This window comes from Euprymna scolopes, chromosome 6 (genome assembly GCF_053919585.1).
Source record: "Euprymna scolopes isolate OS-2025 chromosome 6, ASM5391958v1, whole genome shotgun sequence".
Taxonomy (NCBI): Eukaryota; Metazoa; Mollusca; class Cephalopoda; order Sepiida; family Sepiolidae; genus Euprymna; species Euprymna scolopes.
In genome coordinates this window covers 69,867,619-69,890,694 of record NC_136487.1, presented here as the reverse complement: position 1 = coordinate 69,890,694, position 23,076 = coordinate 69,867,619, and the positions used below count along the sequence as shown (strand labels likewise).

At 34.6% G+C, this 23,076-nt stretch overlaps 1 protein-coding gene across 1 annotated transcript in view; it reads right to left on the bottom strand.

Annotated features, from left to right (window-relative positions):
* Positions 1-3,923: 3,923 nt before the first annotated feature.
* Positions 3,924-23,076, bottom strand: part of LOC145278188 (uncharacterized) — a 36,289-nt gene continuing 17,136 nt past the window's right edge. Inside the window, exons 3-4 of the mRNA XM_080130473.1 lie at positions 11,571-11,683; positions 3,924-4,076 (exon numbers count right to left, since the gene is read on the bottom strand). Coding sequence (XP_079986599.1) covers positions 3,924-4,076; positions 11,571-11,683 — 266 coding nt within the window. The remainder of the gene's footprint in view (positions 4,077-11,570; positions 11,684-23,076) is intronic.

The window sequence follows — 23,076 nt, the reverse complement described above, 5'->3', positions numbered from 1 at the left end:
AGGTGGTGAAAAAGACCAGGACCGCAGCAAGAGGCTAATATCACAGTCAGAAGTGATTAGTTAATTGTATAGGTAACTGGGGATAAATTTATCTATCTATCTCTCTCTCTCTCTCTCTCTCTCTCTCTCTCTCTCTCTATATATATATATATATATATATATATATATATATATATATATATATAGTCTTCGTTAAGACATGCATCTAGGAGAAGAAAAACTCTGATCTAAAAACCTGTGGCCTACTATATACTCTGTTTTGTGAGTCATCTGCACCAACAATGATTAGCAGTAATATCAAAATGGGTGGTTGGTTCTACACAAAGCCTTCACCACTTCAAATAAATCATCTATGTGGATTTTGGAACAACTTAGTTGTTGTGGCAGAACCTCATACCTTGAAATTGGTGGGAAGATCCATGCATATATAGTAAGGTATGAAATATATTTATTGCAATTAAGTTACACAGACGCATCTGCATTTTGTCTCCGTAAGTGTAGAGTTTGACAAATTCCTATGGGGATGAAATGCAGATGCCTCAGTGTAGCTTAATTGCTTTAAATATATTTTCATACCTTATTACCTTACTCTGCGCGCACACACACACACGCATACACAGACACAAGGGTTAGAATGCAGTTCTCAATTGTATTTTGGAATTCACAAATAAGTCTGTTTTTAGACGCTGTGACTTACAAAAATTGTTAGGTGAAAACCGTAAAATAAGTTTTTTTTATTTAAATATAAATTGTATGAAACCAACAACAACAACAAAAACCAACAACAACAAAAAACAACAACAACAGCAACAACAAAAAACAAAAAAAAAACAACATATTTTTATAAAACGGCAGCTATAAAGTAAAAATTGCCATCAGATAAGAAAGTCTCCCTCTTTGAAACAATAAATATGAAACAAAAAAAACAATGTTTTTGTTTATCTGTCATGCAAGATCGCACGAATGATGTCAATAATTCTTTTAAATAGTTCACCGAAACAACCGATATTTTGTTCTTGCATCCCCTTGCATGCTTGGCATTGGCCGTCGACGACACAAAAAGTACAATGCACATCAAGATCATCACAGTTCTGCAAAGTATTTGCGCCTGTCAACATTTCCGATACTTGCGTCCTTCCCCCATAGCCCGGATGTACTTCCGCTTCCACTTTTTGTATTTCCGCTTCGTTTTGTGGATGGTTTTCTTTCTCATCTTGCATATTCAGTCCGATTACATCATCATTGTTATCAGAATCATAACAGCCAGGCTGAACAACTTCGGATGTTTCAATACATTTATCGTATTTTAGTTCTTCGTCCGATTTGGCCATCCGACATTTTTGTGCTCTTTGCACGGCTCTGCTCACGAGATCAGAAGTAATCCTAGCAGCAACCGGAAGGATAGTTGGGTCAGATATTCGATACGATTGAATTGGATTCAATGTTTCACCCTTTACTTCCGCCTTACATACGGTCATTTTATGTTCCGTTTTCTTAACAGTATCATCACAGGTCACAACACTAAATTCGAGCTCCCGGGTCTCATATTCTGGCGTTTCAATGTCTGGCACTGCAACAATTTTCTCAGCGCCACATGATGTATTATTTTCACCCGTCCTACCAAACCACTTAAGGTATAGCGTTATGGCCTTGACCTCTTTGCGGAGGGCGATCAGTTTTTCGTCGAGTATTTTTTTTTTTCGGTTTTCAGCCTCGAGGCTCAGCTCGAGTTTGGCAAGATGCTTTCGTGCCGAACATATCTGATGAAGTAGGTCATCGTTCAATTTATTATGGACGTCGCTGTGATCTTTGGGGTTCAAGCAAAGTAAGCAGTAATTGCGGATTGGAATGTTTTTGAGAGTATCTGGTTGAATTGCCTGAACGCTATGTGATTCTGCCAGTTCAAATATTGATTTCCTCAGTAAAGTGTTCATATCATTTAACCTAAAATAAAGAAAGAAGTACACATAAAATAAAAAAAATCGAATTATAAAGAAAAAGTAAAGAATTGGTTAAAATTTATATACTGCTATGACCTATAGTGTCAGCTCTACCGAGTTAAATCCTATAGCATTTTAGTAGTAGTTGTTTAATATTATTGGGAAAGGTATGAACCCAATTAATACTTCTCAGCAATGGGTAAAATAGAAAAAGATGTTTATTTAATGGTATAAGACATTTCGTCATTAAACAACCTTAACCATAACCATAACCATAACCCTAACCTTAACCCTAACCATAACCATAACAATAAGCCTAACATTAACCTTAACCATGACCCTAACTTTAACCTTAACCATGACCCTAACCTTAACCATAACCATAACAATAAGCCTAACATTAACCTTAACCATGACCCTAACTTTAACCTTAACCATGACCCTAACCTTAACCATAACCATAACCCTAACCATAACCATAACAATAAGCCTAACATTAACCTTAACCATGACCCTAACTTTAACCTTAACCATGACCCTAACCTTAACCATAACCATAACCCTAACCATAACCATAACAATAACAATAAGCCTAACATTAACCTTAACCCTAACCCTAACCTTAACCTTAACCATAACCCTAACCTTGACCATAACCATAGCACATGTGCATAAAATATTCTCGATTAAAAATAACTTTTATGATTATCACAAATAATATCCACTCATGTTACACATCAACTTCACTCTATATCTGTCTTACCCACCATGTTTCAATCATTAATTTCCAATCGTCTTTGTTTTCTATATTATTTAATTAGAATTCATTATTGAGATGAGTATTATTTATTAATTTATTTATTGCAGACTGTTATCATCATATTTTCTTATTTGTTGTTTTGCAACATTTAGGCCAACTATTCCTCTGGCCTTTGTCAGGTGGTAACCGTGATGGCATAGGAACTCTGAATCTCCTAACTGCATTCTCAGCAATTACTGCCATCCATAGTTGTTGTGTCACCACGTTTTGGTTAAGTAAGCCTCTGGCCGGCTTTGGATAGGATTGACGAAGGCCAGAGGAATAGTTGGCCGAAATGTCATGAAACAACAACTAAGAAAGATGAGGATAATAGTTTGCAATAAATAAATTAATATAAATAATATTCATCTTAATAATGAATTCCAATTAAAATAATATATATACCATACAATACAGACCCGACCATGTAAGATCAGATAATAAATAAACATGAATTTATAAGACCAAAAATTCCAACCTTGATCGTCATTCGAGGCCCATGGCACAGTGGATAGATACGTTGAATCTCTACGATTCCAGGTGAGTACTGTCTGAAGATAACAGTTTAAATCCTACCCAAAGCCAGCCAGAGGCTTACTTAGCCAAAACGTGATGAGATGACAATAACCATGGAAGGCAGTAATTGCTGAGGATGGAGTTAGGAGGTTTGAAGTTCCTATCCCGTTGCGGTTACCTCCTTGCTAAGGATGGAGTTAGGAGGCCAGAGGAATAGTTGGTTGAAATGTCGTGAAACAACGACTAAAAAAGAAGTCTTTGTTTTGTCACCAATGATAAGAACACTTGGATACGGCGTAGACAATTGTCAATAACCCTGACACACTCTTCTCTTGCCACTACAATGAATTTGACTGTGCTGATTCTCCTCAGTTCAGGAATAGTCTTGGGATTGTTCTTATAGGCATTAACTTTCAGATAACAGCACTGATAATGAACTAAGCGCCCATGGTATGATGAGTATAAAGCCGAGTCTTGACTACACTTACTGATGAGCCGATCATCAAAGTGTACCCACACATCTTATAGCACTAAGATAATTGGGCATTCATGGTATAAACTTGGTGTACAAGTCAGGCATAGAGTGAATTCTTTTTTGTACCAAATAAGTTTTTTTTTTTTAATTAACGGATGACATTTTGGAGGGGAGTGGGTCACCCTATAATATTTTACCTGGAAAGCTTCTGTTGTAATCGTCTTAATTCTTGTTTGCAAGCATAATTCATCTTTTCCAATTGATCCTTTTCAATTTCCATATCCTGAAGTGCTGCTTTATAGTTTGCATCAACCCTGTCCATGTATTCCCGTTTTTTCTTGACATACTAAAAAGAAAATAAATAAATAAAATAAATAAATAAATGAATGAATAAATTGAAAGAAAAAAAATCACTTCATCCCGAAAACAAAATTAAAAAACAAAATAAAATAAATAAGAAAGCCAACTGTTTCTTTTAATTTGGAGGGATAAACTTTTGAAAATGAGATGTAGTACATTATTATACTACAACTACTACTACTACTACTACTACTACTACTGGGGATGCATGCGTTCTGCAGGTATTGGGGAGTTAAATTTCATTGAGGCAAACATGAATTCCAACATGTACTGTCAAATACTCGTCAAGCATGTCTCCAGACTTGAACCCAATTGAACATCTTTGGGGCATCCTCAAGCAGAAGGTGGAGGTATGCAAAGTCTCAAATATCCGCCAGTTCCATGACATCGTAATTGAAGAGTGGAAGAGTATTCCAGTGGCTACATGTGAAACTCTGGTATTGAGAGTTGACATGTTGCATGTTAATATTGACAACTTTTCGTAAGGGGTGTACTCACTTTTGTTGCTAGGGATTTAGCTTTTAATGGCTATATTTTGAGTTATTTTGAGGAGAAAATAGATTAACTCTGCTATATATGCTGCAGACAGACTACTATTCATTGTGTCAAAAAATTATTTTTTCAGTGTTGTCCCATAAAGAGACATATATAAATATTTGAAGTAATGTGAAGGGTGTAAAAATATTGATGTTGAAAATTTATTCAAATTTTTAAGATATATATATATATATATATATATATATATATATATATACTCGTTGGCAGCGGCCATTGTTTTTTACTGGAATTTGAGTGGCAATAAGCCTCCCCAAGTTCCCAGTTCTCTTCGGACTTATACAGTGGAGGCCTGGTCAGTGCTCACTCCTCAGTTTTTTCTTCCTCCTTGACTACTTGGCTATTTGGTCTCACTCTTTGTTGGGGGGGGGGCAGTAATGTTGTAATGGGTAGATGGGGATGGGGTTACAGAACATACAGGTATGCAGATTATTATTATTATTATTATTATTATTATTATTATTATTATTACGATTATTATTGTTGTTGTTACGATAGAACTCTTTATCTGAAAGCACATCTTTTAAACTCCTCGGCCTAACGTTCACAGGAAACATGAGTTGGAAAAATTACATTGAGAGCATTGCCAGGACCGCTGCAAAAAAGGTATGTTCTCTCTACTGTGCTAGAAAACTACTAATGCCTGAAATTATCTTGTACATCTATAAGGCCACCATTCGCCCATGTATGGAGTATCGTTGTCATATTTGGGCTGGTGCATCTGCTACTAGTCTCTAACTCCTAGACAAGGTTCGAAAGAGAGTCGCCAACCTGATAGGTCCTGAACTGTCATCTAAGCTACAGCCTCTGTCCCATCTACGGAATGTAGCATCCCTCTGCCTGTTCTACAAGTACTTTAGTGGTGAATGCTCCAACGAACTGCAAGCACTTGTAACCCCTCGACGTAAATACCCCCGACAAACCTGACAAGCAGCAAAATCCTACCCCTTCACAGTAGAGATCCCTAGATGTAAGAGAGTCTTCTACTCCATTAGTTTCTTCCTCAGAACCGCTAGACTTTGGAATTCCCTTCCGGGTTCCTGCTTCCCCAACTGTACTGACATGCAGAAGTTCAAGTGTAATGTGAACCGACATCTTGCTGCCCAACTCCCCTCATAGTACCTCTGTAGCTTATGTCCCTGATAGTAGCCCCCTACATCAAAGTGGCAATGTGCCTTGTTTGGGGTAAAAATGTAATAAAAAAAAAAAGAACTATCGGTGGTGGTATAACCTTAAATTTATCAACCCCATTTATGGGAGAATGTCTCATAAAAATATTGAAGATAACGATGTTAATGAGGCTGGAACATCTTATGAAGGTCTTACGTCCAGCAAGTGTCCCACCGTTCAGCAGTGTGGGTCCAGTTCTCATCATAAAACTGTTCGACATTCTGAGGATGTTGGTGGATGTAGGGGTAGTGAGAATTAGCAGGGAGGGTCCCAAGACACGAAGGGAGTTGGAACAGGGAATTAAAAAAAAAACGTGGACAGATGGGGAAAGGAGAGTCCTGTGGGATTGCTTTGTAAGAAGCGGAAGTATCAAATCTGGTGGATGTATCTGGAAAGTGAAGAAAAAGTGGGAATCTATAGGAAGAGTTGCTAGGAGTGTGGCAAGATTGTTATCTCAGTTAAAACAAATTAAAAATAACAACCTACTTAAAGGGAAGAGATTGAATGGATGGTTAGGGATGAAATGAATAACGAAAGTAAAATTGATGAAACTAGCTCTGATGAAAGCACTGAGGGTGCAGAAGTGCAGAAGGGAAATGTAGGTGATGATGTGAGGCATATGACTGAGAAGGAATGAAATGCTCTCGTTAGGGGAAGTAACGATAAGACGTTTCAAGGATTTAAAGCAGACGAGATCAATGACTGAGACAACTGGACCAGTAGAAGAAGCAACTGTATGGAGAAGTGGTGATGAAGTTTGGGCTTTGACTTTCGTAGAGAAAGAAGTACTTCAGAAGTTAAGAGAGGTTTTTCTTGGTGGCAAGATCATAGATTTCTCAAACATGAGTAGTGATAGGTGGAAGGCGAAAGGCAAGGTGAAAATAGTTCAAGGCATAATTCACAACATCGTGAGAAAGAACATATCTATTTTAGAACTTAACTTCTGTACACAGTATCATATGTTGTTGCAGATCGTCTTGGCTTGATACAGAAAAAAAGAGAGAAATGAAGGACAAAAGGCCATACTGGCAGAGGCGGCTTGACGAAAGTATTAAATGGTGGCAGAAAGACATTGGTAGAATCGAAGAAATAAGAAAAGGAGTTAAACTAGGACAGAAAGCCATGGATGAGCTTGAAAGGAGGTATAGATTGCTGGAAAAGGAGGCGATGACAGTCCTAGCAATGTTGAAAGAGAAGGTCCATGCTGGTGGTGTGAAAATTAGGAACGTTTTTGGAGAAAGTGTTGTGTTTTGGCAAAACAACCTTTTCTGGAATAATCAGTTTCAGCTGTATAAAAAATTAAATGGTAGTAAACAGGCGGAAAGTAACAACACTCCAAATGCAGGTGATGCTAGGAAGTTCTGAAGTGGATTTGGTCTATTGAAGAGCGACACAATAAGAAGGCTATTTGGTTGGGAGAGGTCAGAGCAAGGTTCTCAGGAATGCAGCAGATGGAGAACATTGTGATAATTCTTGAATACGTGAAGGCTGGCATTCGAAGAATGACAAACTTGATCCAGATGGTGTGAGGTGCTTCTGGTTCAAGCAGTTTCAATGCCTTCATTCACCTATAGCTGCTGCCAGGGTCGTTGAGTCAGAGGATATCCCTGATTGGCTTGTTATGGGAAGGATGACACTGATTTGGAAGGATCCTGCAAAAGGAACAGCTGCCAACAGTTAGATAGCATGTCTACCACTAATGTGGAAACTGTTAATCAGAATTTTTGCAGGCAAAGTTTATGGACATCTTTTGAGTGATGGTGTTCTCCCTGATGAACAGAAAAGGATGCCGGTGTGGCTAAAGGGGTACCAAGGATCAAGTAATGATTGATAAGGCAGTAATGCAGGATGCAAAGACAAAAAAGAGGAATCTGAGTATAGCATGGATCGATTACAGGAAAGCTTACGACATGGTTCCTCACTCATGGATCTGTGAAACACTATCGATGATGAAGATTGCTGGGAATGTTATAGAGCTTTTAGAGACAAGTATGGCTTAAGGGAAAACAGTTTTGACAGCAAACAGAGAGGTGCTTGGGGAGGTTGGTATTAGACGTGGAATATTCCAAGGAGATTCGTTATCTCTGCTTCTATTTGCAATGGTGATGATGCCACTGAGCATTCTTTTGAAGAGAGAGAAGCTTTGGTATAGCTTTGGATACTGTTTATGAATGATTTGAAGCTATTTGGTAGAAATGAGAAGGAAATGGAGAGACTGGGAGAGATCGCCGGAACATACTCAGAAGACATCAGGATGGAATTTGTTATTAGTAAGTGTCCGATGTTGGTGATAAAAAGGGGAGTAAAGGTGCATCCAAATGGAATAGTGTTGCCAAATGGAGAAATTATGAAAGAAGTAGAAGAAACAGGGTATAAGTATTTAGGAGTGCTGGAGAGTGTAGGCATCATGGACAGAGAGATAAAAGAGAAAGTCAGAAAGGAGTATCTTTGAAGAGTGAAGCTAATTGCAAAGTCAAAACTGTATGGAGGAAACCTGATGAAAGTGGTGAATGCATGGGCAATCAGTGTTTTGAGGTACAGTGCGTGAATTTTAGAATGGTCTGACAAGGAGTCGCATGACATGAATATCAAAACAAGAAAAGTTTTAGCAATGTTTGGTACATTCCACATTCGAACTAGCATAACTAGGTTGTATCAGAAGAGGAAAGATAGTGGAAGAGGATTGATAAGTGTAAAAGATTGTGTTAGAGCTGACGAGATGTCGTTGAAGGAGCATGCGGTTAGAAGTGAGGAGTGGATGCTCAAGGTTGTGGCCAATGAAGTGGAAGTATGTGAGACCAAGGCTGAGTATGTGAAACGTATAGACAGAGAAAGGGGAGAGGAACTACCTGGGAAGAAAATGCATGAAAAGTTCTTCCAGGATGTAGCAGATGTAGCTGATGAAAGGTCATGACAATGGCTTAGAGTATCTGGCTAAGAGTACTAAAGTTTTTGTTTGTGAAACACGAGTAGGCATTAGGAATGCGACTGTTCAAAAAAGTGGTTCTAAGAGAGGATTTTATTGCAGAATGCTGAATTTGTGGAAAGTTTTCCAAGTTAACCTTGCAGCAGGGTGTAGCAGATTGGCTCAGAGAGAGTACTGCAAAAGATATGATCGCATGGGGCTCTGGACATACTGGGAGATTTGTAAGAAAGTTGGGGTGAAGTATGCTGGAAAATGGTTCGAGGATGTGGCTGATGAAGAGAGAACAACTGAGAATGGCAATATAGAGATATAGTGGGATAAAAATGTCATGACGACATAAGCATCTGGATTTGGTTGTCATTGATGAGGTCTCAAAAAACTGGCAAATTTTAGACTTTTCAGTACCCTGGGACAGGAATGTGAGAGAGGAGAACGAGAAGTGGAGAAACTATGCTCCATTGGTCTTGGAGATAAGGCATATAGATGGGGTTAAAACACAATTAATCCTGATTGTAGTTGGTACGCTAGGAATAGTATTACATCGCTTGGAAGGACATTTGAAAAAACTATAAATCCCAGATGTTTTGGATGGCCTTCAGACCTCTACTATTTTGGTATCACTAATATCCTTAGGAAAACCCTTGATTTTTGAAGCTCCTGGTTGGAAGCCGGGATTGAGGGAATGTCCTCTGAGAATGAATCCCATCTTTTTTCAGGGAGATATTGGTAAACGAAATCAGAATTATTATTATTATTCACGAGGAGTTTTTACACAGGTTATAAAACAAAATTATCTTTGGTAACAACTTGTGGTGTTCCCTAAAGTCTGAGTGAGAACAAATCTCTCCAGATTTTTAGTACTCGTCACGTCTTTCAATAACCTTTGCAAATGAATTTGCATTATCACAACATCCATTTACTATTGATTCCTCATTGGTAGCAACCATTATCTCTTGGTCTTCACTGAGATTTGGGGGGCAATAAGCCTCCCCCATGGTTCCAGTCTTTTTGCACTCATCCAATGTAGGTCTGATGAGTACCTTCCCTCCTCGGTTTTCCCATCATCCTTGACCCTCTATGACTATTTGGTGTAGTGCCAGTTGATGCTGAACCTTTTGTTTTTGGAGAGGTTTAACTTCCAATGATACAATTTTAGTACATTTTAATAATAATAATAATAATAATAATAATAATAATAATAATAATAATAATAATAACAATAACATAATAAAAACATAATAATAATAATAGCCAGAGAGCTGAAAGGGATATGGATGATGAAAAAAATCAAAATAGGACCTATAATAGTGGGAGCACTAGGAATAATTCCAAAATAATTTAAGCAGAGAATGGGGAAAATTGGAATGAGAGGAATGGCTGGAAAAATACAATGAATAACAATAATGGAAACAGCTGAAATATTAAGGAAAACCCTTCAATGCGAAGACTAATACATGAGCACATGTGCGGGCCAAACGAGCTACTGCAGAGACAAAACACGAAACGTTACATGAAACCAAGAACATTGAAACTGCATATCTATAAGTTCTTCATCCCTATTCCCATTACCCAATACCCCCCCCCCAGAATGATGCCAAATAGTCGAGAAGGCTCAAGGAGGATAGAAAGACTGAGAAGAGAGTGCTGACCAGACCTCTGCTGGAGAAATGCCAAGAGAACTGGTACCTAGGGGAGGCTTATTGCCACTCAAACTCCAGTGGAGACCAATGACCACTGTTAACGAGAAATCAATGGTAAGCGGTTGTTGCGATAGTGCAAATTTATTTGCAAATGTCATCGAAAGAGGTGGAGAGTACTGGAAATCTGGGGAGACTTGTTGTCACTCAGCTTCCAGGGAACACCACAGGTTGTTCTCAAGGAGAAATCCTTTATGACCTGTGTCAAAGCTCCTTGTGAGCCAATAATAATAATAATAATAATAATCATAATAATAATAATAATAGTAATAATAATAGTTATTATTATTATTATTATTATTATTATTATTATTATTATTATTATTATTATTATTTAATAGGAGTTTTTACACAGGCAATCATCAAAGATTTATCTTTGATAACATCTTATGGTTTTCCATGGAGTCTGAGTGACAACAAATTTCCCCATATTTCCATTAATCTCCACCTCTTCCGATAACTTTTGTAAATGAATTTTCGTTATGGCAATAGCTGGTTACCATTGATTTCTCATGGGCAGCGACTATTGGTCTTCACTGGAATTTGGGTGGCAATAAGTCTCCTCAAGGTTTCAGTCCTTTTTGCACTCATCCAATGTAGGTCCGGTTCATGCCTTCTCTCCTTGGTATTTCCATTATACTTGACCCTCGATGACTATTTGGTGTGGTGCCAGCTGATGCTGACTATTTTTTTGAGGGGTTTAACTTACATTCATACAGTTTTAGTTTATTATTATTATTATTATTGTAATAATAATAATAATAATAATAATAATAATAATAATAATAATAATAATAATAAACTAAAACTTCCCTATGTTCGAAATAAAACACGTGACTTTAAGTTTAATAATAATAATAATAATAATAATAATAATAATAATAATAATAATACTAACAACAATAATAATAATAACAACAACAACAACAACAACAACAACAACAATAATAATAATAATAATAATAATAATAATAACAACAACAATAATAATAACAACAACAACAACAACAATAATAATAATAATAATAATAATAATAATGATACATACATACATACATACATACATACATACATACATACAGCATATTGTGATATAAATATATAAGTCGTTTATTTAACCATACAATCATACCTTCATTTCCTGATCCTGTTCGGATAGAATCGAACGAAGAGATCGGATTTCCTCATTTTGATTCATACACTTCATCAAAAGAAACTGACCCATGTAGGCCACCATTTCAGTTTCTGAAATATTAAAAACATATTACAAATCATCAATGTCGCATAGATGGCTGGTGGTTAGCTTAAAGCGTCTTAAGAAGAAATTCCAAACTAATTAATTGATGTCTAATAATTATGAATCAAATTTCATGCAAATCAAAAACATTTTTATTTTCAAATGGCTGTGATAATATTATGCGTCTAACAAATAATCTTTGAAATACAAGGTAGAACGATAAAGTTGTCGCCCTAAAGAAAACAACACTACAACTTTATTTTAAAACTTTTATTATTCAATCTAGCTGCATTTAGCCTCAATCACCGCCTCGATACGGGTCTGGAACTGGGAGCATACCTTTTCCACAAGCTGGCGGGGGTTTTTGGATGGTGGCGATCAGGCTGGCTTTGGTGTTGTGGGAGGTCATGTTGGTGATTTTCTCGACATATAACCAAATGAAGTAGTCCAGTGGGTTCAGGTAACGGGAGGAGGGGCGGCAGTGAGAGTAGAGTACAAAGTTGTAGCACTCCTTCTGCTAGTGGCCACCTGACTGCACCAGGGAATCATCACACTCTACAGCACATCCAAGTATACTCTGGTGCTGACTTTCAAGCCAATTTCAAAGATGTGAGGTGACATGATGTGACCCTCACTTGAAACCACACCAAAGACCATAACCGTAACTGGAAACTTTGTTTTCATCACCCTGGACACGTTTCTGTTAATTTTGGCAATCCAGTGTGCTGTTAATGGTCCTGTTGTCATAACTTGGATTGGTAGATAATATGAGTTATGCAGTGGTGTATCTCTGATCTTGCAAGTTGAACATTGTGTCACTTTTAGACATGATAGGACGTTCCTATCGCTCTTTGAATTTGTATACAACTAACCAACTGCAACAAAAACAGAAAACGGGTTTTCATTAAACGGAAATGGAATCGTGTCGGCTTTTTTAAGGTGACAATTTTATCGTTCTGCCCTATACTCCAAAGAAACTAGGGGTTCCTGAAGTTTTTTTCATGGTTTTCAGCCATTTGGCATTTCTCTCATGACCTTAAGGGTTTCTCCATATATCACCCCAGAAGTAAAACAGTCGGCTGACGTCTCCTTGTGTTAAATCTTCGTTTACCTGTTAAACCTTATCTAACTTTACACGGCATCTTTTTTTCATCTTCGTGGGTATTTATTTATTGTGAAAACTTCGTATCACTTAAGAAAAAACGGAAGTTTAAAATGAGTCCATCTATGGAAATCAGGCGGGCTAGATCGCCAACACTGTTGTAATTATTGGAAAAAAAAAACGAACAAAGCAAAAAAAAAACTATTATCATCAAGAGTGAAATAGCACATAAAATCTTTGTTCGTTTTGCCCTCCCGATTATTCATAAATACAATAATTAAATAATTAATTAAATCTAAGTTTGAAAGTCTAATATATAAAAAAAACTGTCTGTCTGTCTTTATATTTTCAAACTCTATCTCCTCGGAAACTAAAAGTCACTGAGTGGCGCCAGGGGCCTCAAATGATTGGATTTTTTATGGACCGTTTTTTTATGGGTCTTTAACCAGTTAGAATAGTTTTTAATTGGTCAAAAATGGGTCAAAATTGAAAAAAATCGTTATACATTTTGTACATTCATCTTAGTTTCTTTTTATTTTTTAACTTTTAATCAGTTCGTATGCGTGTCACGTTGGTAGAGTGGTAACGTTACCAGTTTTGAATGCTACAGTTTCAGTTTCGATTCTAGCTGATGGCACCCAAATACATTTTTAGTTTTGAAATCACGACTTTATAATAATATATACGAAATCTGGACAAATTAAAATATTATGCTTAAGCATATTTTACGGCGAGGCAAAGCCTCCTCCCCACTCGCTTGTAATGTTTCATTTCTTTTGTTTTTTCATGTAAACTTCTGCTGAAATATTACGAGATCGTCATCCCTATACATACCAACATTTTCTTTGTTAATTATAGATGAAAGCTTATGAAAGCTTATACAGTGGGTGCAATAAGATTTCGGGAGAAGGAAATAGAGGTATTAGGATGGCCAAGTCAATCACCTGACCTCAACTTAATTCAAAATCTGTGCCAAAAGTTGTACTTGACTGTACAAAAGAGAGATCCGAGGAATCTAACTAACTTAAACGAATTTGCCACGAAGAGTAGGATAAAATTCCAGTTAACATCTGTAAGAATCTTGTAAGGAAGTATTCCAAACGTTTGGAAGCTGTTATGGCGAGTAAAGTAAAAACTAATACTATTTTTTTGTGTGTGTTGGATACTTTTTGAAGCCTAGAAATGACATTTATGTAATTATCTTGTGAATGCGTAATTATATGATTTTTGATACGAGATTTGTATTTATCATACAAAAATACATTAGAATAGCACTTTGTTATCGCTTTTGTTTTCGTGTAATAAAAATTAATGAACTTTTTGCTTTGTATCGGATACTTATTGTACCCACTGTATATCTCCTTATTAACTCTAACTAGCGGAGAAACTCAACGTTTCCAGGGATTGAATGGAGATCAATAGATGTTCCACACCTCCAAGACTTTTATTTTCATCGAAATCTATGAAACTCATTTTTCAATCAAATCGATTGATTGCCTGCTTTAGTCAAGGACCTACAGCAGAACACTGGGAGGAAGCTTTAGAAGCTTTCCTGCAATAACTTAGCCCACAATACATTGTAGCCTACATTGTACTGTAGAGAACCTACTGTTGATTTTATAAAATTATTTTTAAATATAAAGAATTGAACTGAAATTTATAATGCAATAGTCAGGTATCACGGTTCAATTGTGCTCTAAACAGAAACATTAATTTCGAACACGCCCCTGTTTTATCAAAAAAACCTGCTGTTGATTTTATATACCGGGTCCTGTGTGTGCAGTGGTAAAACTTCTAAAATGCAATTGTAATGTTAGGTTGTATAAGGGTGTAAACTTTGCTCCAAATCAGATTGTTCCTTCTTAAATCGAACTTTTTTATCATCGATTTTCAATACTTATCGGAGGCATTTCGATACAAAATCTATTGAAGAACACTCCCAGAGACATGAAGTGCAGTTGTGTGAAATTTCAAAGAAATCGGCCCAGCCATTCTGGAGTCCGTAGGGAATGTACACGAACACACACACACATACACACACATGCGCACACGCACGCACACACACACACACACACACACACACACACACACACACACACACACACACACACACACACACACACACACACACACACACACACAGAAAGACAAAGAATTATAAGTAGAGATAGAGATACACACCATGACTCGCTATCTTGAGATAAGCATTGTTTTGAAGAAGACCAACAGTCATCAATTATATAAACAAACTAATGTCGATCACGAATTTTGACTGATTTTCTTTAGAAATATAAAATAAATCGATTTTGCTAAAATTTTATTCAGGGAAAAAATTGCATTGATTTTTATCGTTTGTGAATTTTCAATGAAAATTTTAAATCTATTTACAAAACAATGTTTATTCATTGGTACGAATTTCCACCATCTTGAGAGGAGGTCAACCAAATTTCATTGAAGGTCACCAATATAGGAACGCTGTAAACAACCATGGATCGCACATTTTAGTACAGTTTGCAAAAATAATTACAGAAAATTGGAATGTTTGCCAAGTTGAGAAAAGAGGTGTGCATTTTTAGAAATCTATGGGAGGCAGTAAACCACTGTTTTCCTAAGGTTAATGTTACTTAAATCGTGTAAACAACCTTTGATTACAATTTGTGTTGAATTTTAGTAAAAAAAAAAACAAAAACAAACACACACACACACACACACACACACACACACACACACACACACACACACACACACACACACACACACACACACACACACACACACACTAGCGAGTGCTATGTTTAGTATTTTTTAGACGAAGGTTGAAAATTTGTATTATTTGGATTAATACTCTCATGTACTTTAGACCCTTTTTTAATAGATACTTTTAAAAATTAAAAATGGTGCCATTTTGTGTATTTTAGCCTAACGCAGGATAAAAATGATTCTTTTCTAATTGAATTCAACTGGATGATTTTTGGCAGTTATTGTCAAAATGATTTGTTCAAAGTTTCGCGAAAATCAAAATAAAAAATAAAAAATAAATATTTTTCAAATGATCAAAAGACAAACCCGAAAATCAACTGGTGAACAAAATCGAACAACAACATTTCTTTTCAAAAGCACACTGAGAACAAAAATACATAAAAAAAAAAAGGATACAATTAAGCTTTGGTTCCATGAAAAAAATTTCAGACGATTTCAGTACTTACCAAGTCAGTTGCAGATTTCAACAGAGAGTGACAGAAATTGCTGAAGCAGTTTACGATTTGAAAACCACTTTGTTTTTTTCTATCTCTTTAAAGTTATTTGAACTTTTTTTTGAGGGGCTAATTTTTTTTTTTTTACCCTAACCCTAAACTTACCCATACCCTAAATTACCCCCTTACATGCTTGGTGTCGCTAGTCTTTTGACATGTTTTTCCGCGACTTTCAACTCGTAAATTGATTCAGTTATTTCCAGGACTAATTCGAAATTCTCCATCAATACTCGAGACAAACCGAGTAAGTCAGTAAAAGCCATTGACACATACGATGGTAAACGGCTGTTGTAAGAATGTGAACCGATTTGCAGCAGTGATTGAAAGAAGCGGAAAGTGTTGTAAATCTGTGAAGACTTCAGTAAGGTCTTGGAACTATTGAATATAACTGTGTCAAATAGTGTCCAAGAGCTCTTGTGATAACATTTGCAATGTAATTAAGAATATTAATTGCAATGCTCAAATGAAGTCTAAAGATCCTCACACATGACTAAAATTGGTATTTTATAGGGTTGGGTTCATATTGGTCCGACTGTTTCCAACTGTGATTTACAGAATAGACCAGAAATGGCCAGGCTGTTACAAAACAGTCATTTAGTACTGACATTAAAGGACATTTTTTTTTCATTTTTTCCCCCTTATTTAATGTTCAGGTCAATTACATCACCCCCCCCCCTGCGTGTCAAGAATGGGTTTAACAATATGGTTCTCATACAGAATATGGACCATAAGTTTTTTTAATACATGATTTTCAAGTTAAGTTTTACAGTATAAATTGTTTATCAATTTGTTAGATGAAAGTATAAAATAGTTAAAAAAATAAGCCCCTCTTCATTGTAAGAATAGTTTTCTAAATAATAACGTTATTTTTTCACCATAATCCGTATTCTGCTGAAGTACGAATAATTTTCTTTAAATTAATAAGCGAGTCAACTTTATTTTTTTCTTTTTTGTTATTTATTTATGTTTTGAGGGGCTTTTTTTTAACATTTAGCCTAATGTCTAGCCTAATCTAACGAAAAGTGCGTTTCCGTTTGAATTTGTTGCAATTTTGGTGTTTTTGCCATGAAGCTGTTTATTTTTTTTTTTAAACAGAATGCGATTAATTCTTCAAAAGCTCGAACAGCTGCTGTCACAACGATTAAATTCATTTTTGTTTGGCAATCGTATACTCAAGTGCCATCTGCCTTTTTACTTTTTTTTTCAGCTTTTAAGTCTTAAACTGATTTGTGGTGTATTCCATAACAGGATCTTATAATTATCTTAAAATCAACAAGTAAATCAACTTTATTTCTTTCTGCTTTTGTTTTGAAGAACTATTTATTTTACCTTTAACCCTAAACCTAACCCTAACTGATATGTCGTGTATAACGCCAAGCAAGTCTTCAACAACCAGCCTGTTCTAGTTGGTACCAGTTTATAAATATGAGCTATTTGCTCGTATGTAAATTATAACTTGCATATCACTACATCTCCCTATAACGGAAGGGAGAACTTCTTGTACTTTTTCTTGTGCCCTCCTGAACATCTTCCTATATCTCTCTCCTTTCCCTTGGAGATCTCGAACTATCACTAACCTAATGAAGAATGCATTTCTGCTTCTTTTTGTTGTAATTTTGGGGTTTTGCCATTCAAGCCAATATGTATACCCATCCAAATAAGTAACCTAACATCGCTCACTTTGACAAGTAAAATCATAAAAGAAAAAAAATAACCAGAAGTTAGAAAAAACTGTTGGAGAGAATAAACCAACCTCCATGCACCGAGCAAGACTCTTGAGAGTCAAAAAAATACTGGTGCAGAATCTTTTCCACCCCCTCGCCTTTCCAAGACTTATCATATCTAGATAATTAAGTTGCACTCTATTGTATGTTCTGAATAATAAAGATTCTTTTTAAAAGGTCTGTGGTTTTTATAAACTTAAATAAAAGACTCAAAGATGATTTAAAAGTTATTAACATTATAAATAATTCAAACACGCTAGTGTTTGAATGTTTGGTTCAGTGGCAGTTTTAGTCATTAAGCACTGCTTTAAAGCTTCACCGCTTACTCATTTTTCGACCAAATTTTAAACAATTATTACAGTTTATAGATCACCTTCTCAGCTATATTGTGAAAAATTATTTTTTCAATTTTCGTTCAGTAAAACAAAAGTTATGAGGAATTTTCTGGTGTTCAAAATTAGAAAAATATGTAAGGAGATGAGCGATGCTTTAGCAGTGTCAGAAATTTCGTGAAAATAGTGAATAATTCCACCCCATCTTTCCAAGCTTATAACTCCTCGAAAAATGTAATTCAAGCCCTAATTTTTTTTTTCAATTAAAGGAGCAAGGACCAAGGTTTTATTAAAAAAAAACAAAACAAAACAAAACAATGTGTGTGTGTTTTTTTTTAAAAAGGTTTTAAACTTCGGACTTTACAGATAAATTTCTAAAAAAGCGATTTGTTTTTTTGTTTTAAATTTGAATATATTATTTATTGACCTTTTCTCTTCAATTTGTGATATATAAAACTCCACGACATAAATTAATTATTTACTTTTTAATAAACATTTCAAAATGAGAGGCGTGAATTATTCGACCCCCTATCTTTCTAAGCTTATAACTCCTCGAAAAATGTAATTCAAGCCCTAATTTTTTTTTCAATTAAAGGAGCAAGGACCAAGGTTTCATTAAAAAAAAAAAAAAGACAAAAAGAAACAATGTGTTCTTATAAAATAAGGTTTTAAACTTCGGACTTTACAGGTAAATTTCTAAAAAAGCGATTTTTTGTTTTGTTTTAAATTTGAATATATTATTTATTGACCTTTTCTCTTCAATTTGTGATATATAAAACTCCACGACATAAATTAATTATTTACTTTTTAAGAGAAAGTTGAAAATGGGTGACACTTGGGGGGGGGCGTGAATTAAAAAAAAAACGTTTGTCTAAAATATTATATTCAGTTTATTGGAAAGAACATAAAATTTCACATTGACCCTGAAAATATCGTAAAAATAGAATCAATAGAAAAATTTTGATAGATTTTTAAAATTTAAAAATTTTAAAATATTGAGTTTAAAAATTGAAAAATATTGAGTTCGGAAAATTCATTACTGTTTTTAAAAAAGAAAAAATATTTTTATTACTTTTAAAACAACTGTAATAGTTTATTTTGGAAGTATAATCCATAAAGAAAATAAATAACCCACTTTTAACAGAGAAATTACGAGATTTTTATATTGTATTCGCAGTTTCGTGTTAGGGGTGTCAAAAATTCCTACAAAAATTCTGATACTGCTAGCGATGCTTTTTATGACTCGTATCCATAGCAACTACGTCGCTTCAGCAACTACTGTTGCTACTAATTGGAAACGAGAAGTAACAATTGAAACATAGAATGAAAGCATGAAAAGGGCGATAATTGGGGTGATTTTATTGAAAGCAGACGAGTGCCGTACATTGTTATTATATATGTATTTATGGGGTCAAAAATAAGACTTAAATTAAACAAAGAACAAGTGAATTTATTGGAAGCCTGGAAAAATCATGGATTACAATAGAAAAATGTGAGCATAAAAAGTAATATGGTTAAGCTTAAACATGGAATAGTAAAGGACTAGTTATTAAAACTGGAAAAGTAAAGGACAGGACATTCTAGCAAAAAATATAATAAATTTATATCTTAAAATATTGCAGCATTAAGAATTAAAAAAAATCAATTTATAACATTATATAATCAATTCTTAATGCTGCAATATTTTAAGTTATAAATTTATTATATTTTTTACTAGAATATCTTGTCCTTTTCTTTCCCAGTTTTTACAACTAGTCATATTACTTTTCATGCTCGCATTTTTCTGTTGTAATAATAAATGATTAATAACTTCAACAGTTTTTCAATAGTATAAGAAGAACATTCATATGTTTTACTAGCAGGGTGAGTGGGCACCCGGCTTTGCCCGGGCGTAAAATATGCTTAAATATGATATTTTAATTTGTTCAGATTTCGTATATATTATTATGGAGTCATGATTAAAAAAATGTATTTAGTGCCATCAGCTAGAATCGAAACAGAAACTGTAGCATTCAAAGCAGGTGACGTTACCACTGTACCAACGTGACAGGCAAATAAACTGATTAAAAATTAAAAATAAACTAAAATGAATGTACAAAATGTATTGCGATGGTTTCAGTTTTGACCCCTTAAAAACAATTTTAACAATCCAATCATTTGAGGCCCCTAGCACCGCTCTGCAATTTTTAGTTTCGGTGGAGATAAAGTTTGAAAATATGGAGACAGACAGACAGACATTTATAGATTAGATTTATTATTTGTTTTTCATGATTAATTCAGTATAGCAATTCTCACTGGCAAAACAGATTAAATAAATCTATAACCTTAATACCAATAATAGAAGGACAATACTTCATCAAATTCCTGCATTTTTACTATTCTGCTTAATATTATTAATTGTAAATACTTCAAAGGCTGATTGTTTACCTAATAGATCTAATTCATGTGCCTAGTATCTGATAACATGTAGTGTTTATGGTTGTGAAAGTGCAATCGGAATTATCCTTCAACTTCAAAGCAACAACAAAGAAATCATGCATAATTGCCTATTTCAATTTTGAAGTTTAATATTCATGGGCCTCCTACAATTTTATGAATCCTGGTGCCGTGCACCAGCTGCCCTCCCCCTTGTGGACCTTGTGTTGGAGCCAGTTAACGCTGGAATACATTCTATACCATTCAAACACGGTAGTGTTTGAATATATGGTTGTTAGTTTTACCCATTTAAAACTGCTTTAAAGTTACAACGCTCACTCATTTTGAGACCAAATTTCAAACAATTTTTACAGTTCATAGATAACCTTCTCAGCTATATTTTTCAATAAAATTTTTCCATTTTTGTTAATTAAAACAAAAGTTATAATAAAAATACTGGTGTTCAAAAGTCCTCAGAATTAGTAAGGAACGTAAGAGACGATTTCTTCTGATTGGCTGTTGGTTACTATAGCAACTTTTTCGTTGTCGACACCTTCATAAATCACAGCAAGAATGTCGCTCACATGCCATCTTATTTGGGTTATATATAGAGAGAGTTAACAAAAGTTATTCTCTTTGCTGTGGCAGGGCTAATAATATTTCGTTTACGACGTCGCCTGTTTATTTTGTTTCTCTCGTTTTTGTCCCTTCTTTCTGTTTATTTACTTAATTACGCCTTTTATTTTACTCTTTATTTAGTCAATTTAAGAAGTTGGTAATATGTTTTATAGATTGTTTACAATGCGGATAATATTGAACACAAAAAGAAAATATTATTTCAGAGCAAAGCCTGGAAAAATCATGGATTACATAGAAAAATGCAAGCATGAAAAGTAATATGTTAAGATTAAGCTTAGAAAAGTAAAAGGACTAGTTGTCAAAACTGGAAAAGAAAAAGAAAAGATATTCTAGCAAAAAATATAATGCATTTATAACTTAAAATATTGCAACATTGAGAATTTATATATAATGCTAACTTGAATTAAAAAAATCTTAATGCTGCAATATTTTAAGTTATAAATTTATTATATTTTTATTAGAATATCTTGTTCTTTTTCTTTTCCAGTTTTAACAACTAGTTATTTTACTTTTCTAAGTTTAATCTTAACCATATTACTTTTCATGCTCGCATTTTTTCATGTAATGAACATATGTATAATATTTAAATTAACTTTCTTCAAGTGGATATAAATTAGAAACTAGATACAATTTTGTAAATAAATGGTCAAGTCAAAATAAGTGTTGTAATGTGGCTCGAACACGAGATTATGGTTTGCGTATTTAACGACAGCGAAGATGGATGGATGCTGGGCTTTTGAGAGGAAAAACAAAGTGTTATATCAAGATGATTCAGCTGCACTCTATTATATGCTCTGAGTAATGAAGAATTTTTTTGGAATTCTGAAAGGAGGCGATTTGGACAGATCGTGAGCATGTAGATTAATTAAAGATCACGGATTATTATTTTGTAGATTTTTCTGGAGTTTCTGTATGTTGGATAACATGGAACGTACTTCTTTACTTCATGGCGAAATGGCGGATGTCACTTAGGCTAATGATTTACATAAGGAATCTAATAAGTGTGTCTAGTATTTCACAATGTATAGTGTTCATGGTTGTGCTAGTGCAATCGGAATTACCTTCCAACTTGAAAGTAAAAAAAAAAAAAAAAAAAAAAAAAAAATCATGTATAATTGCCCATTGCAGTTTTGAACTTTGATATTCATGGGTCCTCTAGACGTTTATGGACCCTAGTTCAGTGCACCTGTTGTACTACCCTCTTGTGGGGTTTTTTCACCAAGAGACTAATACCTTCCTTTTCTAGTATATGAAACATTTTTTTTTGTATTAAAAAGGAAATATAACACATTCAGGGGTGGGGGCGCCCAGTTTTGCCCAGTCGTAAAATACACTTTAATATGATATTTTCATTTGTTCATATTTCGTATATACTAGCAGGTCGCCCGGCATTGCCCGGTCGTAAAATACGCTTAAATATGATATTTTCATTAATGCAGATTTCGTATTTATTATTATATTATATTGGACTGAATATATAGTAATGATTTAAAAAGTTAAAAATAATGACTCGTGCGCCACCACTGAGAATCGAAACCAAAGCGTTTAGCTTACGATTTACTTTTTCCTTTAACGTTAATGCCTGAGTTATGAAGATGTGTTTGCTGCAAGGCTAAAAATTAAAACATAAACCAATAGCTATTACGTTACGCATGCATATTCGTAATGTCGTCGTTCGACCTTCACTAGTCAAACTTCATTTCTTTAGTTTTCACACTTTTGCACCGATTTTCCCCGGCTAAAACACAAATATAAAGTTTTGCATTGATTCAAATATCCTATATATTAAGTTTCATGTCTATAGACCAAAACTTGACAGAGGAGTTTAGTAAGGAAAAGTTTTTAACAAATATATATATATATATATATATATATATATATATATATATATATATATATATATATATATATATATATATAAAGAGTTTTGTGTTT